This window comes from Vanacampus margaritifer, chromosome 4, assembly GCF_051991255.1.
Source record: "Vanacampus margaritifer isolate UIUO_Vmar chromosome 4, RoL_Vmar_1.0, whole genome shotgun sequence".
Taxonomy (NCBI): domain Eukaryota; kingdom Metazoa; phylum Chordata; class Actinopteri; order Syngnathiformes; family Syngnathidae; genus Vanacampus; species Vanacampus margaritifer.
Genome location: NC_135435.1, coordinates 12,083,498 through 12,106,396, shown reverse-complemented (window position 1 = coordinate 12,106,396; position 22,899 = coordinate 12,083,498). Strand labels below are relative to the sequence as shown.

Here is a 22,899-nt window from a genome sequence, read left to right as displayed (position 1 = left end):
ACATGAAACCACTGTTCACATCTGCCGAAACCCGGGATCGAACCAGGGACCTTTAGATCTTCAGTCTAACGCTCTCCCAACTGAGCTATTTCGGCTGCTGAGGATTCTGGGTTCTGAGCGGGTCACTCAATCAACGGCTGGAACAGGGAAGCTGTGTATGAATAGATTTCAGAAAATACTTTGTTAAAGTATAAAGGACGAAGTCAGTGTACTAGTGAGCTGAAGTGTCGTTCTATTGAGGAAGAAGAGCTTACTACTATATAGACATTAAAACAAGTGTCTAAATGGCTTCGGAAAGAACTAAGGATTCATGTGAAACCACTGTTCATATATGCCGACACCCGGGATCGAACCAAGGACCTTTAGATCTTCAGTCTGACACTCTCCCAACTGAGCTATTCCGGCTACTGATGATTTTTGGTTCTGAGCGGCTCACTCAACCAACGGCTGGAACAGGGAAATTATGTATGCGTTGATTTCAGATAATACTTTGTTAAAGTATAAAGAACAAAGTCAGTGTACTAGTGATCTGAAGCGTCTTTCTATTGAGGAAGAAAAGCTTACTACTATATAGACATTGAAACAACTGTCTAAATGGCTTCGCAAAGAACTGAGGATTCATGTGAAACCACTGTTCGCATCTGCCGAAACCCGGGATCGAACCAGGGACCTTTAGATCTTCAGTCTAACGCTCTCCCAACTGAGCTATTTCGGCTGCTGAGGATTTTGGGTTCTGAGCGGGTCACTCAATCAACGGCTGGAACAGGGAAGCTGTGTATGAATAGATTTCAGAAAATACTTTGTTAAAGTATAAAGGACGAAGTCAGTGTACTAGTGAGGTGAAGCGTCTTTCTATTGAGGAAGAAAAGCTTACTACTATATAGACATTAAAACAAGTGTCTAAATGGCTTCGCAAAGAACTAAGGATTCATGTGAAACCACTGTTCGCATCTGCCGAAACCCAGGATCGAACCAGGGACCTTTAGATCTTCAGTCTAACGCTCTCCCAACTGAGCTATTTCGGCTTCTGAGGATTTAGGGTTCTGAGCGGGTCACTCAACCAACGGCTGGAACAGGGAAGCTGTGTATGAATAGATTTCAGAAAATACTTTCTTAAAGTATAAAGGACGAAGTCAGTGTACTAGTGAGGTAAAGTGTCTTTCTATTGAGGAAGAAGAGCTTTCTACTACTGTATATAGACATTAAACAAACTGGAACAAGTGTCTAAATTGCTTCGCAAAAAACAAAGGCTTTGTGTGAAACCACTGCTCGGATCTGCCGAAACCCGGGATTGAACCAGGGACCTTTAGATCTTCAGTCTAACGCTCTCCCAACTTCTGAGGGTTTTTGGTTCTGAGCGGCTCACTCAACCAACGGCCGGAACAGGGAAACTGAATAGATTTCAGAAATACTTTGTTAAAGTATAAAGGACGAAGTCAGTGTATAAGTGAGCTGAAGTGTCGTTCTATTGAGGAAGAAGAGCTTACTACTATATAGACAACAAACAAAGTGGAACAAGTGTCTAAATGGCTTTGCATAGAACTAAGGCTTCATGTGAAACCACTGGTCAGATCTGCCGAAACCCAGGATCGAACCAGGGACCTTTAGATCTTTAGTCTAACGCTCTCCCAACTGAGCTATTTCGGCTTCTGAGGATTTTTGGTTCGGAGCGGCTCACTCAAACAACGGCTGGAACAGGGAAATTATGTACGCGTTGATTTCAGATAATACTTTGTTAAAGTATAAATCACAGTTAGTGTACCAGTGAGGTGAAGCATCTTTCTATTAAGGAAGAAGACCTTACTACTATATAGACATTAAACAAACTGGAACAAGTGTCTAAATGGCTTCGCAGAAAACACAGGTTTTGAGTGAAACCACTGCTCTGGTCTGCCGAAACCCGGGATCTTTAGAGATTCAGTCTAACGCTCTCCTAACTGAGCTTTTTCGGCTTCTGAGGATTTTTGGTTCTGAGCGGCTCACTCAACCAACGGCCGGAACAGGGAAACTGAATAGATTTCAGAAATACTTTGTTAAAGTATAAAGGACGAAGTCAGTGTACTAGTGAGCTGAAGTGTCTTTCTATTGAGGAAGAAGAGCTTACTACTATATAGACATTAAAACAAGTGTCTAAATGGCTTCGGAAAGAACTAAGGATTCATGTGAAACCACTGTTCGTATATGCCGACACCCAGGATCGAACCAGGGACCTTTAGATTTTCAGTCTGACACTCTCCCAACTGAGCTATTCCAGCTACTGAGGATTTTTGGTTCTGAGCGGCTCACTCAACCAACGGCTGGAACAGGGGAATTATGTATGCGTTGATTTCAGATAATACTTTGTTAAAGTATAAAGACCAAAGTCAGTGTACTAGTGATCTGAAGCGTCTTTCTATTGAGGAAGAAAAGCTTACTACTACATAGACATTAAAACAACTGTCTAAATGGCTTCGCAAAGAACTAAGGATTCACATGAAACCACTGTTCACATCTGCCGAAACCCGGGATCGAACCAGGGACCTTTAGATCTTCAGTCTAACGCTCTCCCAACTGAGCTATTTCGGCTGCTGAGGATTCTGGGTTCTGAGCGGGTCACTCAATCAACGGCTGGAACAGGGAAGCTGTGTATGAATAGATTTCAGAAAATACTTTGTTAAAGTATAAAGGACGAAGTCAGTGTACTAGTGAGCTGAAGTGTCGTTCTATTGAGGAAGAAGAGCTTACTACTATATAGACATTAAAACAAGTGTCTAAATGGCTTCGGAAAGAACTAAGGATTCATGTGAAACCACTGTTCATATATGCCGACACCCGGGAACGAACCAAGGACCTTTAGATATTCAGTCTGACACTCTCCCAACTGAGCTATTCCGGCTACTGATGATTTTTGGTTCTGAGCGGCTCACTCAACCAACGGCTGGAACAGGGAAATTATGTATGCGTTGATTTCAGATAATACTTTGTTAAAGTATAAAGAACAAAGTCAGTGTACTAGTGATCTGAAGCGTCTTTCTATTGAGGAAGAAAAGCTTACTACTATATAGACATTGAAACAACTGTCTAAATGGCTTCGCAAAGAACTGAGGATTCATGTGAAACCACTGTTCGCATCTGCCGAAACCCGGGATCGAACCAGGGACCTTTAGATCTTCAGTCTAACGCTCTCCTAACTGAGCTATTTCGGCTGCTGAGGATTTTGGGTTCTGAGCGGGTCACTCAATCAACGGCTGGAACAGGGAAGCTGTGTATGAATAGATTTCAGAAAATACTTTGTTAAAGTATAAAGGACGAAGTCAGTGTACTAGTGAGGTGAAGCGTCTTTCTATTGAGGAAGAAAAGCTTACTACTATATAGACATTAAAACAAGTGTCTAAATGGCTTCGCAAAGAACTAAGGATTCATGTGAAACCACTGTTCGCATCTGCCGAAACCCGGGATCGAACAAGGGACCTTTAGATCTTCAGTCTAACGCTCTCCCAACTGAGCTATTTCGGCTTCTGAGGATGTTGGGTTCTGAGCGGGTCACTCAATCAACGGCTGGAACAGGGAAACTGAATAGATTTCAGAAATACTTTGTTAAAGTATAAAGGACGAAGTAAGTGTACTTGTGAGGTGAAGTGCCTTTCTATTGAGGAAGAAGAGCTTGCTACTACTGTACATAAACATTAAACAAACTGGAACAAGTGTCTAAATTGCTTTGCAAAACACAAAGGCTTTGTGTGAAACCACTGCTCAGATCTGCCGAAACCCGGGATTGAACCAGGGACCTTTAGATCTTCAGTCTAACGCTCTCCCAACTGAGCTATTTCGGCTTCTGAGGATGTTGGGTTCTGAGCGGGTCACTCAACGAACGGCTGGAACAGGGAAGCTGTGTATGAATAGATTTCAGAAAATACTTTGTTAAAGTATAAAGGACGAAGTCAGTGTACTTGTGAGGTGAAGTGTCTTTCTATTGAGGAAGAAGAGCTTGCTACTACTGTATATAGACATTAAACAAACTGGAACAAGTGTCTAAATGGCTTCGCAAAAAACAAAGGTTTTGTGTGAAACCACTGCTCTGGTCTGCCAAAACCCGGGATCGAACTAGAGACCTTTAGATCTTCAGTCTAACGCTCTCCCAACTTCTGAGGGTTTTTGGTTCTGAGCGGCTCACTCAACCAACGGCCGGAACAGGGAAACTGAATAGATTTCAGAAATACTTTGTTAAAGTATAAAGGACGAAGTCAGTGTATAAGTGAGCTGAAGTGTCGTTCTATTGAGGAAGAAGAGCTTACTACTATATAGACAACAAACAAAGTGGAACAAGTGTCTAAATGGCTTTGCATAGAACTAAGGCTTCATGTGAAACCACTGGTCAGATCTGCCGAAACCCAGGATCGAACCAGGGACCTTTAGATCTTTAGTCTAACGCTCTCCCAACTGAGCTATTTCGGCTTCTGAGGATTTTTGGTTCGGAGCGGCTCACTCAAACAACGGCTGGAACAGGGAAATTATGTACGCGTTGATTTCAGATAATACTTTGTTAAAGTATAAATCACAGTCAGTGTACCAGTGAGGTGAAGCATCTTTCTATTAAGGAAGAAGACCTTACTACTATATAGACATTAAACAAACTGGAACAAGTGTCTAAATGGCTTCGCAGAAAACACAGGTTTTGAGTGAAACCACTGCTCTGGTCTGCCGAAACCCGGGATCTTTAGAGCTTCAGTCTAACGCTCTCCCAACTGAGCTTTTTCGGCTTCTGAGGATTTTTGGTTCTGAGCGGCTCACTCAACCAACGGCCGGAACAGGGAAACTGAATAGATTTCAGAAATACTTTGTTAAAGTATAAAGGACGAAGTCAGTGTACTAGTGAGCTGAAGTGTCTTTCTATTGAGGAAGAAGAGCTTACTACTATATAGACATTAAAACAAGTGTCTAAATGGCTTCGGAAAGAACTAAGGATTCATGTGAAACCACTGTTCGTATATGCCGACACCCAGGATCGAACCAGGGACCTTTAGATCTTCAGTCTGACACTCTCCCAACTGAGCTATTCCAGCTACTGAGGATTTTTGGTTCTGAGCGGCTCACTCAACCAACGGCTGGAACAGGGGAATTATGTATGCGTTGATTTCAGATAATACTTTGTTAAAGTATAAAGAACAAAGTCAGTGTACTAGTGATCTGAAGCGTCTTTCTATTGAGGAAGAAAAGCTTACTACTACATAGACATTAAAACAACTGTCTAAATGGCTTCGCAAAGAACTAAGGATTCACATGAAACCACTGTTCACATCTGCCGAAACCCGGGATCGAACCAGGGACCTTTAGATCTTCAGTCTAACGCTCTCCCAACTGAGCTATTTCGGCTGCTGAGGATTCTGGGTTCTGAGCGGGTCACTCAATCAACGGCTGGAACAGGGAAGCTGTGTATGAATAGATTTCAGAAAATACTTTGTTAAAGTATAAAGGACGAAGTCAGTGTACTAGTGAGCTGAAGTGTCGTTCTATTGAGGAAGAAGAGCTTACTACTATATAGACATTAAAACAAGTGTCTAAATGGCTTCGGAAAGAACTAAGGATTCATGTGAAACCACTGTTCATATATGCCGACACCCGGGATCGAACCAAGGACCTTTAGATCTTCAGTCTGACACTCTCCCAACTGAGCTATTCCGGCTACTGATGATTTTTGGTTCTGAGCGGCTCACTCAACCAACGGCTGGAACAGGGAAATTATGTATGCGTTGATTTCAGATAATACTTTGTTAAAGTATAAAGAACAAAGTCAGTGTACTAGTGATCTGAAGCGTCTTTCTATTGAGGAAGAAAAGCTTACTACTATATAGACATTGAAACAACTGTCTAAATGGCTTCGCAAAGACCTGAGGATTCATGTGAAACCACTGTTCGCATCTGCCGAAACCCGGGATCGAACCAGGGACCTTTAGATCTTCAGTCTAACGCTCTCCCAACTGAGCTATTTCGGCTGCTGAGGATTTTGGGTTCTGAGCGGGTCACTCAATCAACGGCTGGAACAGGGAAGCTGTGTATGAATAGATTTCAGAAAATACTTTGTTAAAGTATAAAGGACGAAGTCAGTGTACTAGTGAGGTGAAGCGTCTTTCTATTGAGGAAGAAAAGCTTACTACTATATAGACATTAAAACAAGTGTCTAAATGGCTTCGCAAAGAACTAAGGATTCATGTGAAACCACTGTTCGCATCTGCCGAAACCCGGGATCGAACCAGGGACCTTTAGATCTTCAGTCTAACGCTCTCCCAACTGAGCTATTTCGGCTTCTGAGGATTTAGGGTTCTGAGCGGGTCACTCAACCAACGGCTGGAACAGGGAAGCTGTGTATGAATAGATTTCAGAAAATACTTTCTTAAAGTATAAAGGACGAAGTCAGTGTACTAGTGAGGTAAAGTGTCTTTCTATTGAGGAAGAAGAGCTTTCTACTACTGTATATAGACATTAAACAAACTGGAACAAGTGTCTAAATTGCTTCGCAAAAAACAAGGCTTTGTGTGAAACCACTGCTCGGATCTGCCGAAACCCGGGATTGAACCAGGGACCTTTAGATCTTCAGTCTAACGCTCTCCCAACTGAGCTATTACGGCTTCTGAGGATTTTTGGTTCTGAGCGGCTCACTCAAGCAACGGCTGGAACAGGGAAATTATTTATGCGTTGATTTCAGATAATACTTTGTTAAAGTATAAATCACAGTAAGTGTACTAGTGAGGTGAAGCGTCTTTCTATTGAGGAAGAAGAGCTTACTACTACATAGACATTAAACAAACTGGAACAAGTGTCTAAATGGCTTCGCAAAAAACAAAGGCTTTGTGTGAAACCACTGGTCTGATCTGCCGAAACCCGGGATTGAACCAGGGACCTTTAGATCTTCAGTCTAACGCTCTCCCAACTGAGCTATTTCGGCCTCTGAGTAATTTTGGTTCTGAGCGGCTCACTCGACCAACGGCTGGAACAGGGAAATTACGTATGCGTTGATTTCAGATAATACTTTGTTAAAGTATAAAGCAGAGGTCCCCAACCCTGGTCCTCAGGGACCGGTATCCAGCCTGTTTTACATGCCTCCCACAGCCAACACAGGTGGGGATCGTTATCAGCCTTCTCCAGAGATTGCTGATTAGCTGATGATATGAATCACCTATGTTGGCTGTGGGAGGCATGGAAAACAGTCTGGATACCGACCGGTCCCTGAGGACCAGGGTTGGGGACCTCTGGTATAAAGAACAAAGTCAGTGTACTAGTGATCTGAAGCGTCTCTCTATTGAGGAAGAAAAGCTTACTACTATACAGTATAGACATTAAACCAACTGGAACAAGTGTCCAAATGGCTTCGCAGAAAACAGAGGCTATGTGTGAAACCACTACTCTGATCTGCCAAAACCCAGGCTCGAAACAGGACCTTTAGGTCTTTAGTCTAACGCTCTCCCAACTGAGCTATTTCGGCTCCTGGGCTTCATTCATGTTAAAGTGTAAAGGACAAAGTCAATGTACTAATGAGCTGAATTGTCTTCCTAAAAAAAAGTAGTGCACACAAAAGAAAATATTTTAAAAATGCTACACTCAAAATTGACGCTATTGGAAGCCGTGGACAGGAAGAAGCGTGAAAACAGCCCACAACCAGCCGAATTTGCATATGCAGACAATACACAGGAATCAAACTTCTCTTAGACGTCCGCGGAAACAGTCCACCAATCATGAGTGGGCCTTCACACAGCAAAATTTGCATATGCCACTGCTTTTGCCTCCGCAGCTTGGCTAGAAAAAAAAGATACAGATACATACCTAATTCTAAGATACAGTTGTTTTAGTGCACTGGCTGAATTGTCTTGCAAAACCGTACTAGTACATGAACCTTGAGCTGGATATTAAGGGTTTCCATGTAATGCAATTAAATGAAGCTCTTCAAATATTGGCTTCAAACATTACGTTAAAGTTTTTGTTGTGTTGGCAGGTGGAGTGACAAGACAGAGGTGGACTTTCACAACTGGGCACAAGGGAGTGATGGCCACAATGTTAAAAAAAATGGGCTGTGTGTCACCATGTCCTCATCAACAGGTAATCACGCAGCTGCCAGTGACACATGTGCACTAGTGTAACATGTACAACAATGAGTGTGTTGATTGTGTTCTTGTGCAATGCAGGGAAGTGGTCAACCAATAAATGCAGCGATCTTTACGGATATGTTTGTAAGAGAAAGACCGTTTCTGTAGTGGAGACTCCGAGGGAGCCACATTACATTGGCGGGTGTCCAGAAAAATGGCTGTACTTTGGACATAAGGTATACACCAGAGGTGGGGGACTCAAAAATCAGACTTAAATCACCCGTTTTCGGACTTGAGGGTTGGCTAAAACCTAAAGACCTGACTTGACTTTGACCTGGTTTTCAAAGGACTCGACTTGAGCTTGTTGACTTGGCAAGTAGTGTTGTTCCGACACCGGTATCGGGAGAGGCCCCGATACTGCATAAAAACAGCGGTATCGGCATTGGCAAGTACAAACAAGTAACATGCTGATACCATTATTTCCATCAGTAATATAGGACTTTGGATGCAGCATCTTGTGTCTTGCTTGTGCACGACATTCACTGATGTGTGATGTGTTCACTGCCTGCAAAGTTAAGATATCCTATTGGCTCTTGAATGCTCTTAACCAATGGCAGGGCAGCTTTATTCATGTTGAAAAAAACAAAGAAAAAAAATTAGCGGTAAAGTATCGGCATTGGCCGATACTGCAAAACTGGGTATCGGAATCTGTATCGGGGCCAAAAAAACGGTATCGGAACAACACTATTGACAAGTCAACTTGATCAGTAACAATATAGTTGTTTTCCAAGTGTAAATAATTAAACTAACAATGTACATTTTCTCCCCAAATTTCATTAATGCTTCTCATTCAATACTCAAATTGTGCAGTTGTTAATATTAAAAAAATAATGGAGCAGCAGGTTCTGCATGAATTGTCTTCTGAATTAATTGTAATCAAGTGGAAATCTTTCCTTGTGGCCTTTTCTTCTCCATCTCTTTAAGGCAACTGCATGCAAATGAGACATTTCCCTTTGTGTGCATGTGCATAGTGTCTCCTGCTTCACCTCCCTGACACTCCAAGGGAGGGAAAGAGCTGGAACGACGCCCGGTCCATCTGCTCCTCATTCCAAGGCTCACTCGTGGCTATAGAAGATGAGATTGAACAAGGTATCAAAAGTTTACTTGGTTGAATACAAATCATCTTTTCCCATTGAAATGAATGGTAATGCCAATAATCCTTTCCAGGCTCCACTCCAAAAAACAACAACAACAAATGGTTGCAACATGTATTTTAATGACAAAAAACTGCACTATATAATAATATACTGTACTTCTTAAAAACATTTTGGTAACATAACTACATTTAACTTGAGAAAAGTCAATACAATTTCCTAATATTAAACTAATTACTTTATCAAGTCAAAATATATGTTTATGTATGGTAATGCATTTAAAAAAGTGGGGAAAAATTCTGAAAAAAATGGTCAATTATATATTTTTACTTTGTGTAAATATACATTTTTGACTGATGCAAAAGTACTCCTTTCAATCGGAATCAAATCAAAATTTGAAGTTTGACCGAAATCTTAAATATAATGAGACAAACTAATTGAGCTTGTCCAAAATAGATCTATTTTTAGTGTATTGCTTCTTCTTTGATGTCATTGTCATGTCTCTTTTTCATGCAGCATACATCACCATGCTGCTTCAAGGAATCTCTGTCGGCGTGTGGATTGGCCTGTGGAATCAAGACACCATGAAATGGACAAACGGGAGACCAGTCATCTATACCAACTGGTCTCCTGTTGAACCAAAGAGCTACCTCAATGTAAGCTTCTGCGAAGACAGCGCATGTCCAACATTACTAAATATAAATAATAATGTCCGTCACTGAATTTGACTATTTCATTTTATTGGCTTTAATACAAATATATTGTTAAATTAATACAGTGAACCCCTGTTTATTAAGGGATAATTGTTCCTTTTAGGTGAAAATATGTTATTTAGAAGAGAAAACCATATATCACTATTTGGTACCGTTTTAAAGTTGTCAAAACACTTAAACCGTATTAAAACACATGTTTTAAAGTATTCCTGAGTGCCTGCTCTGATTTTCTCACTGTCAAGAAAAGAGAGAAAATCAATTTGAGCAAATGAAATCTGTCTTGCTTGCACTGCAGGTAGCTACACATAAATCAGAGGCAGAGTGTGCTTTCTTCAAGCTTTTTATTTGTCACTCCCAGTTGAAGTTTACTATAAAACTAACAAACCGAATCATTTTTTTCAATCAAATGTCTCCTATAGCTTAAGGCAATACGAGAAGCCATAGACAGACTTACATAAATTAGAATTGATGTTATGGTAATTATAAATCTTTAAACAACTTCTGCTTTCACATACAAGTAGTATAAGACAAAACAGAATTAAACATTCAATATTTAAAGACTATAAAGTACAACCAAACTGATTTTGTCTAATGAATGTCTGCCAGATGCTAACATAGTGAGAATTCAAAACGCCAAATCTTACGGAAATTAGCATCCAAGTTGCTGTAATTGTACTGAATGGTATCCTAACCTTTGTAGGTGGGGGTCAAAGGTCATATATAATAAATGTGCATATGTCGACCGATATGTATATTGTGATGTACCTCCAGGAGGATGAGTCGCTCACTGGCTTCGCTGATGAACCTCTGTGCACCGTGCTGTCCAACAACCACAATGTCCACCTGACAGGAAAGTGGTACGATGAAAAGTGCACTGAGGATGGCTATGGCTTTGTTTGCCAAAAACCTCAAGGTAAGAGTCCTTTTTTTTTTTTTATACCAGTTCTATTAATAATTTGTGCTTAAATATTATCATTTAACTGATTAAATAGAATGCCCCAACATGAATATGGAATACAGTGGTTCCTTGGCTTACAAGTTTAATTTTCCCATTGAAATGGATTGAAATATCATTCATTTCAGTTACACTCGTAAATCAAGGTAGTACTGCGTAAGCAACTAGTGGCCACAACTTTGGGGTCTTTGCATTTGAATGAGGTCCTATACAAGAAGAATATCAGTCACTAAGTCTTTAAAATTATGGTGATCAAATTTTACTGAAAGGCCACATGAATCTGGAAAAAGCATTATTTTTGGCTTTTGCCTTATTGAGCAGCAATACCCTTTTTTTTTTGTCTGGTGAGTATACCGTATGTTTTACTCTATACGGATGGTAAGTAATAGTACTATAGACCATCATTTGACTGTAATGTTTATGTATTGGTCCCAAGGAGATCTTATTTGCAATTATTAGTGTTCCCTTTTCTTGTTTTAGATACATCCAAACCCCCCACCCACTCTTCTCGCCACCCTCTCCCCGACAGCATTGAGTACAAAAGTCGGAGTTACAAAGTGGTTTCAGGCAACATGAGCTGGTATGACGCCATGCATATGTGCATAGACAGTGATTCGGACCTAGTGAGCATCACCGATGCCTACCACCAAGCTTTTCTTACGGTCCTTGTCAATAGATTGGGAGTCCCACACTGGATTGGACTGTACAGTCAAGATGTAAGTGACCTCTTATAACATGCCAAATATAAATTAATAAGCATCCTACTACTTGCTCATACACGCAATAAATATTTATTTATTTAGGGTTGCAAACCTGCAAGTTATGGGTCAATCGTCAATAGTGTGTATACTGGAAAGCAACATTTCTTTAAAACAAAATATTTTGCCCTCTACTTGTGTTTTTTTTAAATGTTGTTATGTAATAAAAACTGGGAAAAGACTCGTTGAAATTCCAATAGAATGTCACCTGGAATGTATTCATGCTGTGGTATGTGGTCCATCTCCACAGTGGGTGTGCACTCTAGACAGAATATGACCCTTGTGGAATGTCTTGAAATGTGGTTATTGAGCTATAAAAGAGATCTCTCTTTTCTACACCTAATTTGACACTTTAAAAAAAAATAATTGTGGCAACCTGTGAAGCTTTGTGAACTTGATGTCACTTTTGGAAAATAATGGTGGCCACACAATATATTGGCACTTTCAAGTAGGGGTCTACTCGCTTTTGTTGCCAACAGTTTTGACAAAAATGACTGTACAGCAGATTTAGGTAGTAAATAGGTAGCTAACATTTTGTGTGTAGTCATCAGGCTCCATTGCGATGTTGCATCCACGAGTGCCGCCTCATCCTGACTGAATGTGGCATAATCATGTTCCTTTACAGAGTGGCATCAACTATCAGTGGTCAGATGGCAGCGATACTGTCTACACACACTGGGACTCGGCTGAAGATGACTTTGAGACCGGAGAGTGTGTGTACATGGACGTGAATGGGGGTTGGCGGCGAGCTGACTGTGAAACTCTTCTATCAGGAGCCTTGTGTCACATTCCTCCGCCAAGTAAAATATTAACACATAAGCATGGCTTCAGATATGATTGCAGGTCTTTGCTGCTTTTATTGTGTGCTAGATACACAACTTGAGTTTCAAAGAGGTATTGAATTTCTAGTAAATTTTTTGAATATTTACATTCATTTAAAATTTCATGGGAAGTTAAGATTTTGCAAATATTCCAAATTGGAAACTTCCCATGAAAATTATTGTAATTAACGAGGAATTGAGGTTTATTTAATTAAAAGATGTCTTATTCAAACATAAATATATATTTTTTTCTCATGCAAAAAATACAATTATAATTCAACAAATTTATTTGTAAGTACAACAGTAGGTTAAGTTCCCCATTAAGATCTAATCTCCAATTCTGTTTTGTTAGTTAATTACCATAAATTCCTGTTAATTCCCATGAAAAAAATCATAATGTTAAAAATTCCCGGAATTTTGCAACCCGAAACAGAACACAATTGCTTTCTTGCAGGGAATAAGCCGTTTATCTCGTATGAGGCTGTGTGCCCCTCGACATGGGTGAAATTTGGACCTGGCTGTTACAACTTTGAGCCTCTGGTGCAGAGACTGACTTTTGAGGACGCACGTGAGCACTGCAGACATAAAGGTAGGTGGCACTCCATGTATTTTCTTACGCTTATCCTGTTCAGAGTACAGGTAAATATTGCTGGGGAAAAGATTCCAGACCAATCTACGACAAGTGAAAATCACAATAGAGAGACCATATAAAATCACATATCATCTTTACAATTTAAACCCATTAAAACTGGATTGCTGCTTTTGTGTCATTTTGCTTGTCTCTTATTCACAATCACATGGTATCGTATTGGCTCTATTGCATTAGTTTCCAGAGAACAAATCGGGGGTTATTTTGCTTTCTCCTATTTCAGAAAGAGTTCAACCATTAGCTAATGTTTTAGCAATGTGCTTAAAATTAAATGTAGTAACGCCCCCTACAGGACAAAAGTGGTACTGCTGAGCTGAAGGGTACTAGGCCAGCATTTCCCAACCTTAGTTGAGCCAAAGCACTTATAGACCTCACAAAAAGTGACGGATATTGCTTGGCTTTCAGATTTAATTCCAGTACGAACCTAAAATGCACTAGTTAAGTTGAACTTCTCTCTTTAACAATGGACTTGACCAATTGCAATGTTTCTGTACATTTTAAACAAACACAATGGACTGAATGGCAAAATATGTGCCATGAATGGACCAATGCATTTTCTTCAGAATTTGTATTTAAACATCATCATCATCATCATCATCATCACACTGTTCACATTTTGACATCATGTGGCCAAGACGCCAACAGACAACTGATAAGCAGTACCTATAATACAGGTACACATTGACGGGCATTAAACTGGATGTTCTTAGAGTGTAATTAATTCAACCCAAGTTTTAATTGTAATTAATTCAAGTTTATTTGTATAGCACTTGATCACAAAAGAGTCACATAGAGCTGCATAAGCCCACAGTTTACAAATATTAGCAATATCCACTGATCAAATGGCTCAGACACCTGTTGTGAATTTTGCTGTTCAAAAGTAACGAAACAAATTTTAATTTGATCTTTATATGTCAACTGAACGCCTACTCGCCCAGTATCTACAACTATGTCGGAAAAAAATACAGTTATGGTATTTTACAAAACACAGATCACTTGATTGAGTGTTTTTAATTTTTTAAAATTTTCCAGTCAACACTTCAGATGTCCTGTCCATCGAGAATGAAGTAGAGAACCGCTTTGTCCTGGAGCAGCTGTGGTCTTCAGGGTTCCTTCACCAGAACATGTGGTTGGGGCTTTACTTCAACATTGACAGTGAGCATCTGCTTACATGGGGCTATCATATACCATATATCATCGCCTTTTGGAAAGCCATTTGAGCATTTATTTCATATCTTTGTTATCGAGCTTAAGGTCCATGTATTAGTAGACCTCCGTAGTATGACAATTCAGTGCACTAGTATGTCTAACATGTTTCCACTATTCCACATTTGGCCTACTCCTACCCAGTTATACTTTACTAGTAAACTACTAGTAGTCTCCTGGAACCTACAGTACTAGTAGCACCAAATGCCTTTCAAGGAACATATTGTAGATGTCTTACAGTCGTGGAATGCAGTGGAGACAAAATAACACTAGTAAGACACAAGTGGTCTAGTCGTTCTACTAGTGTGCTGAATTGTCGTACTATTCCATATCCTTGATATCCATCTTAAAGTAAGTACTAGTCGGACAATTTAGTAGAGGCAGAATGACTAGGGTACACTAGTAGAACGTCTGTGTCTTACTATAATGACATTTCTGTACACTAGCATAATCGCGCAGGACAACTCTGACATACGAGTTGGACAGCTACAAACAGTATAAGGTAGATATCAAGGATATGGAATAATTAATAAACATCAGAAGAGACAATTTAGTGCCATAGTAGAAGAACTGTGCTTACTAATTTGACATTTCTCTACACAACTAGTATGCAGGACGACAATGACAAACTAGTAGGGTAACTAGATTTTACCTCAAGTAGCGACATTATAAGATTCTACTAGTTTATATCTAGCGCCTTCAGCTTTCCACAATGAAAACAGTAGCTTTCATACTGCCGAAACCCGGGGCCTTTAGATCTTCAGTCTAACGCTCTCCCAACTGAGCTATTTCGGCGTATGACTGCATTGATTTGATCACTTGCCATGACAAAAGGGAAACCCAGTAGACCAAGCTGGATTTGGATAGCTAAGTACAGATAATACTAATGGCACTAGTACATGGACCTTAAGCAGGATACCAGGGATACGGAATAAATGCTGAAACGGCTTTCCAGATCGCAACCCTCTGAAATGACACCAGTGAACATTCTCTTTTGTTTTTAGCGGATTCTATGGCGTGGGTGGACGGTTCACCTTTGGACTACAGCAGCTGGCCCAACAAAGCTCCGGACTTCAAGTCGCTGACTGCAGACACTTGTGCGACCACACGGGCGGTTGATGGAGTGTGGCGCTTGTCAGGCTGCACCGAGCGGCTCGGCTTTGTCTGCAAAACAATCTCAGGTGATCTGGAAAAATCATGTTTGGGTTGGTTGGTTGTTTTACCTCTCAGGCACACTACAGAAATGCTCACATACACACTACTGAAACACTCTCACGCGCTACTAAAGTTTTTTTCCCACTCACATACAGTATTAAAATACACTAATACACACTACTGAAACGTTCTTCTCACAGCCACTACTGAAACACTCTTGTGCACAAAACAGGAACACTCTCATGCTCACTACTGACTATTTTACACTCGCAGCTCTACAAAAACACTCACACTCACTAGTGAAATGGTCTCACACACACTTCTGATTTTTTCCACACAAACACTCTCTACTTAAACGATCTCACAAGCACTACAGCTTTTTGTTATTTTTACACACACGCTAATCAAAGGCTCTCACACAAACATTTTTTTTTTTGCTCACACATACTACAGAAGCGCTCGTACACACTCACTACTTAAAAACTCTTACACATACTGCTGAATGTTTTTCGCTCAGCTACAAATGAAATACACTCACACACTTCTGAAACGCTGGTACACCCACTACTGAAACACTCTCATACACTGTACAGAAACACTCTCATGCACACTGCGGGAACACCCTCACACTCTAAATGAAATGCTCTCACACAAATTAATGATTTTTTCCCACTGACATACACTACAGAAACGCTCTCATACACATTACTGATACCCGCACACAAACACGAATGAAGCACCCAAACACTACTGATGTTTTTCCTGCTCACGTCCAGCACTAAAACACTCTCAGGAACACCACTCAAGCACTCTCATATGCACTGAACTGAAACACTTTTATACACACACTGGCAGAGTTACTGAGAAGGTAAGAGGATGTTTGATAATGGTTATGATTTTTAAAAAAGAAAAGAAATAATCAAAGAAAGAAGGAAAGAATCAAAGAAAGAAAGACTCAAAGAAAGAAATAAACTAACTCACTTCCTATGCTCTATTATTGCAGATGTAACTACTGAGGTGGAAGTGGAACCATTCAATGGTAAAGTGGACTTTAACAACACTTCAACTTTTTATTGGGCTATATCTGTCATGTGAGGGTGTCTTCCATTGCTCTAGTTTTGATGTGATTCATGCCCTTTGCTGCCCATTAACACAAGTGTAATGCCACTTCCGAAAGGTGTTTTTTTTTTGTCTCAGTTTGTCATTTCCAAATTCAGCTCAATAAATGTGTACATGTTTACATCAATTTGTACCTTTTGGCCCTATTGTGGCCATTTTGGGCCAATTAAAACATATGAAAACTACAGTATTTTAAATTCCTTATTTACTGGATTGAATCAGTTGAATCTATTTTTGGACAAGGAATAATTTCATGTAGACTAATATTCTTACAATCTTGAAAGAGGCCTTTAATGGCTTACTGCAGTCAAATGGAGCAACTGAATGACGCCATTTTGATTTTAAGAAGGGACAATAGTCTACTCTAAACCAACCATTGTGTCCTTTGCATTTCAGGATTACATTACGGCGTCATCCTTGCTGCTGTGCTGGTGGCCGTGTTGATCTTTGCTCTGCTGGCAGGAGCATTGTGCTTTGCTTACAAGAGAAATGCGGCACGTTTTCGGGGGCTCCCTGCACTCGGTAGTGCCTATTACCGACAAACCGGCTCCCAAGCTACAGAGTCTGATGGTAATGTGCTGATCACAGAGCTGGAGGATCACTCAGGATAACGTTCAAGGCTGACATTGCCGCATTGCTTCAGAACAGTGTTAAGATTGTGATAGCAAATATTTTATAATTCAGTATTCAACGGACATGTAAGAAAGGCGTTTGAGTATTTATTCCACTGGCCCAAATACTAGCATGTACTGTAGTTCTTTGTCCAAACTAGTAAAACAATTCAGCACATTAGTAGAATGACTATGTCTTTATAGTAAAAAAAAATTCCACTACAAGTGACACTTTTGGCCTACTAGTACGACCTTAAGATGGACATCAAGGATATGTGAGCATTTATTTGATCTCTTTAAGACCCAGCTTGAAGTCCATGTACTAGTACACCCTTTCTCTTCATTAGTAAGGCATTTCAGTTACACTAGTAGAATGGTTGTGCCTTACCATTAATGTAAAATGTATTATGCAGTTGTTCTCCTAGTGTGCAACATTGTCTTGCAGTAGTGGAAAAACATTCCTACTAAAACCGTTGTACAGCTACTCTGTTTGAGTCCTTCTCTGCATTGTCTAGTCGATGGCCCTTAAGATGCATATCAAGGATATTTTCAAATGTTTTTCCACCGAATTAAGCTTCTTGTAGGAAAACAACACCTTCTTAGTGCCAAAACCTGTGATTGAACTACGGACCTTTAGATCTTCAGCCCCAACTGAGTTATTTCAGATGTACTTGAATGAAAATGTTTTCAGTAGTTCACATGACAAAAGGGAAAACTGATGTGCGCAAAATACAACACATATAGTATACAGATACTAGAAGGGTAAGATAAAATACTTAAATGCTTTGTCACCTGCTTAAAGCCACCAGCCACTCCCGGTGAGAAGATTGTAGTCAAAATAAAGCTGTTTGCAACTATTGCAATGTACTTTTGTACTTTGTACATTTGAATTGCAGTTCAATTAATATTGTTGCAACTGTACTTGTAATACAGGTATTTTGTCAGTATTACTAATATTACATGTACTGTAAATACATGTTTTATTGTTTTTGTGTGTCGAAAGCTGTCGAACCTCAAACCTTGTAAGGTTATGGAAAGCTGTTGATTCCAAGCATTTATTTAATTTTCTTTGATATCCTAATTAAGCTCTTTGTGTCCTCACTAGCAAGACAATTCAGCACATGACTGACTATTAGAATAAATAAACTAAGGTGCACTAGTGTGTCTTACTGGTCATGCTTTTTCCAGTATAATTGCCATTTTTTGGCATGCTACTAGGACAACTACATGTCACAAGTGATGCAAACTCTTAGTGGGTATTTTGATGCTACTTATTTGGGTGAATGCCACATGCCTACTAGTTGGGCCATGTCATATTACTAGAATGAATATGGTTAAATTTCAAGTTAGCAGGCCAAAAGTGGAAATAGTAGTGGAAAATAATAGTAATAGTAATAGTGGTGAGGCTAAAGAGTGTACAGTACTAGGACATGGATCCTTAGCTGGATATCAAGGACATGGAATAAATGTGTAAATAAACAGCTTTCCATATAAGATGACATACAAATGGATGTGTTATTTGTTGCAACGCAAGTTACAAGATATAATTTGCACATTTGTGTGTAATTCAATAAATCTAAGGTGGTAAAACAAACAACGTTTTGAATGATAAAATGATACGTGACTGGTGTTTAATTTGTGGGTAACTGAATACATGTTCGTATATATTCAATTTCCTACTCTGTATTATATTATACACCTCTTCAACCCCACGGTTTTTGCCTGGGAGTTTAAAGGTCAAATGATAGAGCAATAACATTGTTTTATTGGTCTCAACTGAGGTCAGCAGTTGGTAGAGAGAAATGATTCGGAAAATTGGGACAGCAAAGTGCAGCTATTGTCAGACTGAAGAGAATCCGACAGCAGGATGTGATTAATAATTCATAGCTACCTTGAAGGAGTAAAACCGCCGCAACTGTACTCAGTGAAATCAAAAGGACATCATTGTGCATGAATGTATAAGCACCAAATGTTCAAGAAAAAAAATAGTGCTGCATGTGCCATTTTTCCCATGGGAACTTGTTTGTGGTTTATGAGGGGAAATCGCGTGTGTGTTGTTCGTGAACATCTGGGAAAGTACACTACTTGAAGAAACCACCAGTCTTAATCACAAGGTTTCACAACTCACACGACATCTACCACTGACTTCTTTCCAATATGTTTTATGATCTTTTTAATAAATGAAAAATGCTACCAAAACTAAATTGAATAAACTTAAACGTTTTCACATTTTGCTTTTTTATTATAGTTAGTTAATGGAAGATTATTTAACTCAAAAATGTTGATTGTAAAAAATTACCATCATTATTTTTTCTTATATATCTATCCATCCATTGTCCGAACCGCTTACCATAATAGATGTGTGTTTACTATTTATAGTATGTAATATTTAGTTTTTACATTGCAACTTGTATTTCATTTTGTGCTGTATATTATTCAAATGTGGCAAAAGTACTCACACCCTGTACCCAAGTGGAATTACAGGACTTGTGTAAATAAATAAATAAAATACTATATTAAAAAAAAGAAGTATAAGCACTGATTCAACTACTTAAGTAAGGAAAAATGGGTCAAACTGAAATACAATAGACTTTTTACTGTCAGTTACAGTTGTGTTTGAAAGTTTGCATAGCCAAACCTATGAGTGCACTGTATGGCAAGAAAAAGGCTTAATACCCAGAAAATCCCAAAATGCTGTGGCAATTGTTATGATATTTTCACAGGTTGAAGTTGACATAAGTAGAAACGTGCATGTGAATTTTGGTGACAATTCATAGCATTTTTGTGTCATTAAGAGACATTTAGCTTTTTGCACAAAAACTGTATATGCAATGCCCATTTTGATAACATGGCGCAATGGACAACTAAACTTCTGTACACACAAAATAATTTCCCTATTTCTTAACTTGAATGTCTATCTGTACCTCTACTATGTGAGTACTTTTTGCCATGGCTGAAATGCAGTTAAACTAAAACAAAACACGTGAGAGAGGGGGGGGGGGGAGAGAGAAAAAAGTACACCCTAAAAAAAATCTACTGAAATAAAGTAACAAACATTTTGTCTTTTGTGTCATAAATTAACATTACATACAGTATTTGCAAAGATTTTCTTTTGAAGGGGTCTCGCTGATCAACGTTTATTTTGTAAGCTGCACCGGAAATTGTACTTTAGCTTACATCCTAACTTGTTGGAATCATTGGCGCTAGTACAGTTGACAGCAGGGTGAGCGATCTTTTTCACTTTCGCTTTATAGGAATTGGTCGCACTTTCTTTCACAGCTCAGTTCTTCACGGAACTCGCAATCTATATGACTCCGCCAAGTAAAGGATAATATTGCTGAAAATGTTACGAACGGCGACACTTTGTTTGTTGTTGGCGTTGGGGACAGTTGTATTGAGGGGAACGTGCTCGACTTCGGGTAAGCAGCTGCCTTCGAAACACACACTTTTCTTTGTTTTTTGTTTTTTCTTCCTCTGTAGCACAACGAAGCTTTAGTTCCTGTTAAATGTGTCTAACCTCCTGAAGATAATAGCTTCTTCCACACACGAACCAGGACAATAGCAGTTGACCTACTGCGCAACAATAAGATAAGCGCAAACAAACATATTATAAAAGTGCTATATAAATCAGTGTTTGCTTGTTTTACATTGTCCCAAAAGTTTAATGCAGCGTACTAGACTCTGATTGAATCACAGAGTCATCCCGGTTGTTTACAATGTAAATTGATACACACATCGTGTGTGCTTATGGGGGTCTCACATTTTAGGGGCGTGTCCACTGGATGTATGTCCGAAATCAGTGGCCAGAGCTCCGACGTCATATTACGCTAGAATACATTAGTTAGTGGTAAAGGTCAAGGCCAGCATCGCTCATCGACCTGCACTATTGGAATCACTGACCTACATTTATTGACACTCTCAGTAGTACTGTACTCAACTATAAGTTTGTTTTCTGTTGCAGTAGAGGACGCCTTCACCATCCAGCACTCCATCACAGGCAACTGTTTGTCCGCTCAGGACTCAGGAAGTTTGGGTGCCTCAGCCTGTGATTCAAACAGCACGTCGCACTTGTGGAAGTGGGGCTCGGGTCACCGGCTCTTCCACGTGGCTACCTCCCTCTGCTTGGCGTTGGACGTCCATTCCAAGAATTTGTCCCTGGCCGACTGTGGCTCGGACATCCTGCTGTGGTGGCGCTGCCTGGATGGCGCTGTATTCACCGTTTACCAAATGGCCCTGGTGGTCAGCGGAGGCCAGTTAACAGCCAAACGGGACGCCCGTGACACGTGGGTGAGAGGAGGCTCTCAGGATAACATCTGCCAGAAGCCATATCGTGGTGGGTGGCATGCGACAAAAGCTTTGGGAACACATTCTAATGTGTCAACCTCAAGGCTCAGGTGCCAGATCTGACCCGTGGCATCACTTAATGTGGCCCCCTAGACTCTGGTGTTTTATTATTTTTCCAGAGCTGTCTAGAGCTGGGGTCGCCATCCTTATTGAAACTGATAGCTATTTCTTGGGTGCTGATTAATGTGAAGGGCTACCAAACAAGCAAAGCAAAACTATACTTATAATATATCGCTTATCAACCACATGACCGGAACCCACCCTGCAGCCAAGAAAAATGCTACAAAATGAAGAGATTAAACTATTGGGAATCAATAAATTACATACATACAATTAATGAATTCCATTCATGACTTTGATGCTATTACTGTATATGAAAGAGAAACAACACAAACCAGGTGTGTCACTTGACTAAACTGTTTTTTCCCAACAGCTTCATTTAGGTGTTGATTGTAATTTCTCTCAGTCTGCATGGTTTTCATGACATATAATAACAGTTGAATGGGTCAAATTCATATTAGGAAGGCATATGTTGTCATGTAAATCCACACAGGTTTTTGGCTTCATACTCAGTCGTCTATGTTCTTTTATTGATAGTGTTGGAGAGGTTGTTAAACTTAAGTCCCAGTTTATTGCTGCATTCATAAAAGGTAGAGCTTTGAAAATAATCCAGTTGGAACCAGCGGAGTGTTTTTTAAAAGCTATGCTAGTATAATTAGAAATAGGTGTGTACCGAGGTATCGGTATTGGGTCGATACTCAACCGTATATCAGTACTCGCGATGTTTTACGATCAGGAACTAGAAATTAGAAGAATAGAATATTGCTATGAATTTCATGCAGTTTTAAGAAAAATTCTTATTGCTACCTGTCCCAACCTTTTTTTTTGTGGGCACCATGAAATTTACAAATATATTTTTCCCTTAAAATTATACATTTTCTCAGTTGAAGCTTTTGACCTGTCATCTATGTTCTATTCTGAACAAAATATTGAAATTTGGCACTTCTACATAATTGCATTCAGTTTTTATTCACAATTTGTATAGTGTCCCAACTTTTTGTGTATTGGGTTTGTATGTTTTACAATACTGTGCAAGTTTTCTTTATGGTGTAATTAATATGCTATTTCCATTAATGTCATGGAAAACATTGGCTTGATTAACACAAAGAGTAAAAGTCAAGATACCAGTTCCATGGTATACTGTAAATGTATAATAGTCATAATGTTATTGTATCGATGACAGACCCTCTTGTGGAGGCTAATCACACAGTAATGTCCAAATGATCTACTTTAACTTGTATCTGGTGATTTCCACTGTTGCTGCTGTTCTTCACTGCTATTTCATCAACGTAGCGTG

The 22,899-nt window shown here is 39.6% G+C and overlaps 2 protein-coding genes and 20 non-coding genes across 22 annotated transcripts in view; 2 read left to right on the top strand and 20 right to left on the bottom strand.

Moving 5' to 3' along the window:
* pla2r1 (phospholipase A2 receptor 1) overlaps nucleotides 1-19,665 on the top strand; it is a 49,438-nt gene extending 29,773 nt beyond the window's left edge. Inside the window, exons 19-30 of the mRNA XM_077563363.1 lie at nucleotides 7,967-8,070; nucleotides 8,157-8,293; nucleotides 9,089-9,206; nucleotides 9,728-9,867; nucleotides 10,696-10,837; nucleotides 11,360-11,595; nucleotides 12,263-12,437; nucleotides 12,913-13,047; nucleotides 14,140-14,262; nucleotides 15,318-15,494; nucleotides 16,472-16,507; nucleotides 16,984-19,665. Coding sequence (XP_077419489.1) covers nucleotides 7,967-8,070; nucleotides 8,157-8,293; nucleotides 9,089-9,206; nucleotides 9,728-9,867; nucleotides 10,696-10,837; nucleotides 11,360-11,595; nucleotides 12,263-12,437; nucleotides 12,913-13,047; nucleotides 14,140-14,262; nucleotides 15,318-15,494; nucleotides 16,472-16,507; nucleotides 16,984-17,198 — 1,738 coding nt within the window. The 3' untranslated portion in view covers nucleotides 17,199-19,665. The remainder of the gene's footprint in view (nucleotides 1-7,966; nucleotides 8,071-8,156; nucleotides 8,294-9,088; nucleotides 9,207-9,727; nucleotides 9,868-10,695; nucleotides 10,838-11,359; nucleotides 11,596-12,262; nucleotides 12,438-12,912; nucleotides 13,048-14,139; nucleotides 14,263-15,317; nucleotides 15,495-16,471; nucleotides 16,508-16,983) is intronic.
* trnaf-gaa (transfer RNA phenylalanine (anticodon GAA)) lies at nucleotides 23-95 on the bottom strand. Its single transcript has one exon. It is a non-coding gene; the product is annotated as a tRNA-Phe (tRNA).
* Nucleotides 333-405, bottom strand: trnaf-gaa (transfer RNA phenylalanine (anticodon GAA)). Its single transcript has one exon. It is a non-coding gene; the product is annotated as a tRNA-Phe (tRNA).
* trnaf-gaa (transfer RNA phenylalanine (anticodon GAA)) lies at nucleotides 643-715 on the bottom strand. Its single transcript has one exon. It is a non-coding gene; the product is annotated as a tRNA-Phe (tRNA).
* On the bottom strand, nucleotides 953-1,025 carry trnaf-gaa (transfer RNA phenylalanine (anticodon GAA)). The gene has a single exon. It is a non-coding gene; the product is annotated as a tRNA-Phe (tRNA).
* trnaf-aaa (transfer RNA phenylalanine (anticodon AAA)) lies at nucleotides 1,575-1,647 on the bottom strand. The gene has a single exon. It is a non-coding gene; the product is annotated as a tRNA-Phe (tRNA).
* On the bottom strand, nucleotides 2,183-2,255 carry trnaf-gaa (transfer RNA phenylalanine (anticodon GAA)). Its single transcript has one exon. It is a non-coding gene; the product is annotated as a tRNA-Phe (tRNA).
* Nucleotides 2,493-2,565, bottom strand: trnaf-gaa (transfer RNA phenylalanine (anticodon GAA)). Its single transcript has one exon. It is a non-coding gene; the product is annotated as a tRNA-Phe (tRNA).
* On the bottom strand, nucleotides 2,803-2,875 carry trnaf-gaa (transfer RNA phenylalanine (anticodon GAA)). Its single transcript has one exon. It is a non-coding gene; the product is annotated as a tRNA-Phe (tRNA).
* trnaf-gaa (transfer RNA phenylalanine (anticodon GAA)) lies at nucleotides 3,113-3,185 on the bottom strand. The gene has a single exon. It is a non-coding gene; the product is annotated as a tRNA-Phe (tRNA).
* Nucleotides 3,423-3,495, bottom strand: trnaf-gaa (transfer RNA phenylalanine (anticodon GAA)). Its single transcript has one exon. It is a non-coding gene; the product is annotated as a tRNA-Phe (tRNA).
* Nucleotides 3,740-3,812, bottom strand: trnaf-gaa (transfer RNA phenylalanine (anticodon GAA)). The gene has a single exon. It is a non-coding gene; the product is annotated as a tRNA-Phe (tRNA).
* Nucleotides 4,362-4,434, bottom strand: trnaf-aaa (transfer RNA phenylalanine (anticodon AAA)). Its single transcript has one exon. It is a non-coding gene; the product is annotated as a tRNA-Phe (tRNA).
* On the bottom strand, nucleotides 4,970-5,042 carry trnaf-gaa (transfer RNA phenylalanine (anticodon GAA)). Its single transcript has one exon. It is a non-coding gene; the product is annotated as a tRNA-Phe (tRNA).
* Nucleotides 5,280-5,352, bottom strand: trnaf-gaa (transfer RNA phenylalanine (anticodon GAA)). Its single transcript has one exon. It is a non-coding gene; the product is annotated as a tRNA-Phe (tRNA).
* Nucleotides 5,590-5,662, bottom strand: trnaf-gaa (transfer RNA phenylalanine (anticodon GAA)). The gene has a single exon. It is a non-coding gene; the product is annotated as a tRNA-Phe (tRNA).
* Nucleotides 5,900-5,972, bottom strand: trnaf-gaa (transfer RNA phenylalanine (anticodon GAA)). The gene has a single exon. It is a non-coding gene; the product is annotated as a tRNA-Phe (tRNA).
* trnaf-gaa (transfer RNA phenylalanine (anticodon GAA)) lies at nucleotides 6,210-6,282 on the bottom strand. The gene has a single exon. It is a non-coding gene; the product is annotated as a tRNA-Phe (tRNA).
* Nucleotides 6,533-6,605, bottom strand: trnaf-gaa (transfer RNA phenylalanine (anticodon GAA)). The gene has a single exon. It is a non-coding gene; the product is annotated as a tRNA-Phe (tRNA).
* On the bottom strand, nucleotides 6,850-6,922 carry trnaf-gaa (transfer RNA phenylalanine (anticodon GAA)). The gene has a single exon. It is a non-coding gene; the product is annotated as a tRNA-Phe (tRNA).
* Nucleotides 7,388-7,459, bottom strand: trnaf-aaa (transfer RNA phenylalanine (anticodon AAA)). Its single transcript has one exon. It is a non-coding gene; the product is annotated as a tRNA-Phe (tRNA).
* Nucleotides 19,666-20,396: 731 nt separating the features above from the next.
* Nucleotides 20,397-22,899, top strand: part of ly75 (lymphocyte antigen 75) — a 29,852-nt gene continuing 27,349 nt past the window's right edge. The window contains exons 1-2 of the mRNA XM_077563362.1: nucleotides 20,397-20,617; nucleotides 21,160-21,531. Coding sequence (XP_077419488.1) covers nucleotides 20,542-20,617; nucleotides 21,160-21,531 — 448 coding nt within the window. The 5' untranslated portion in view covers nucleotides 20,397-20,541. The remainder of the gene's footprint in view (nucleotides 20,618-21,159; nucleotides 21,532-22,899) is intronic.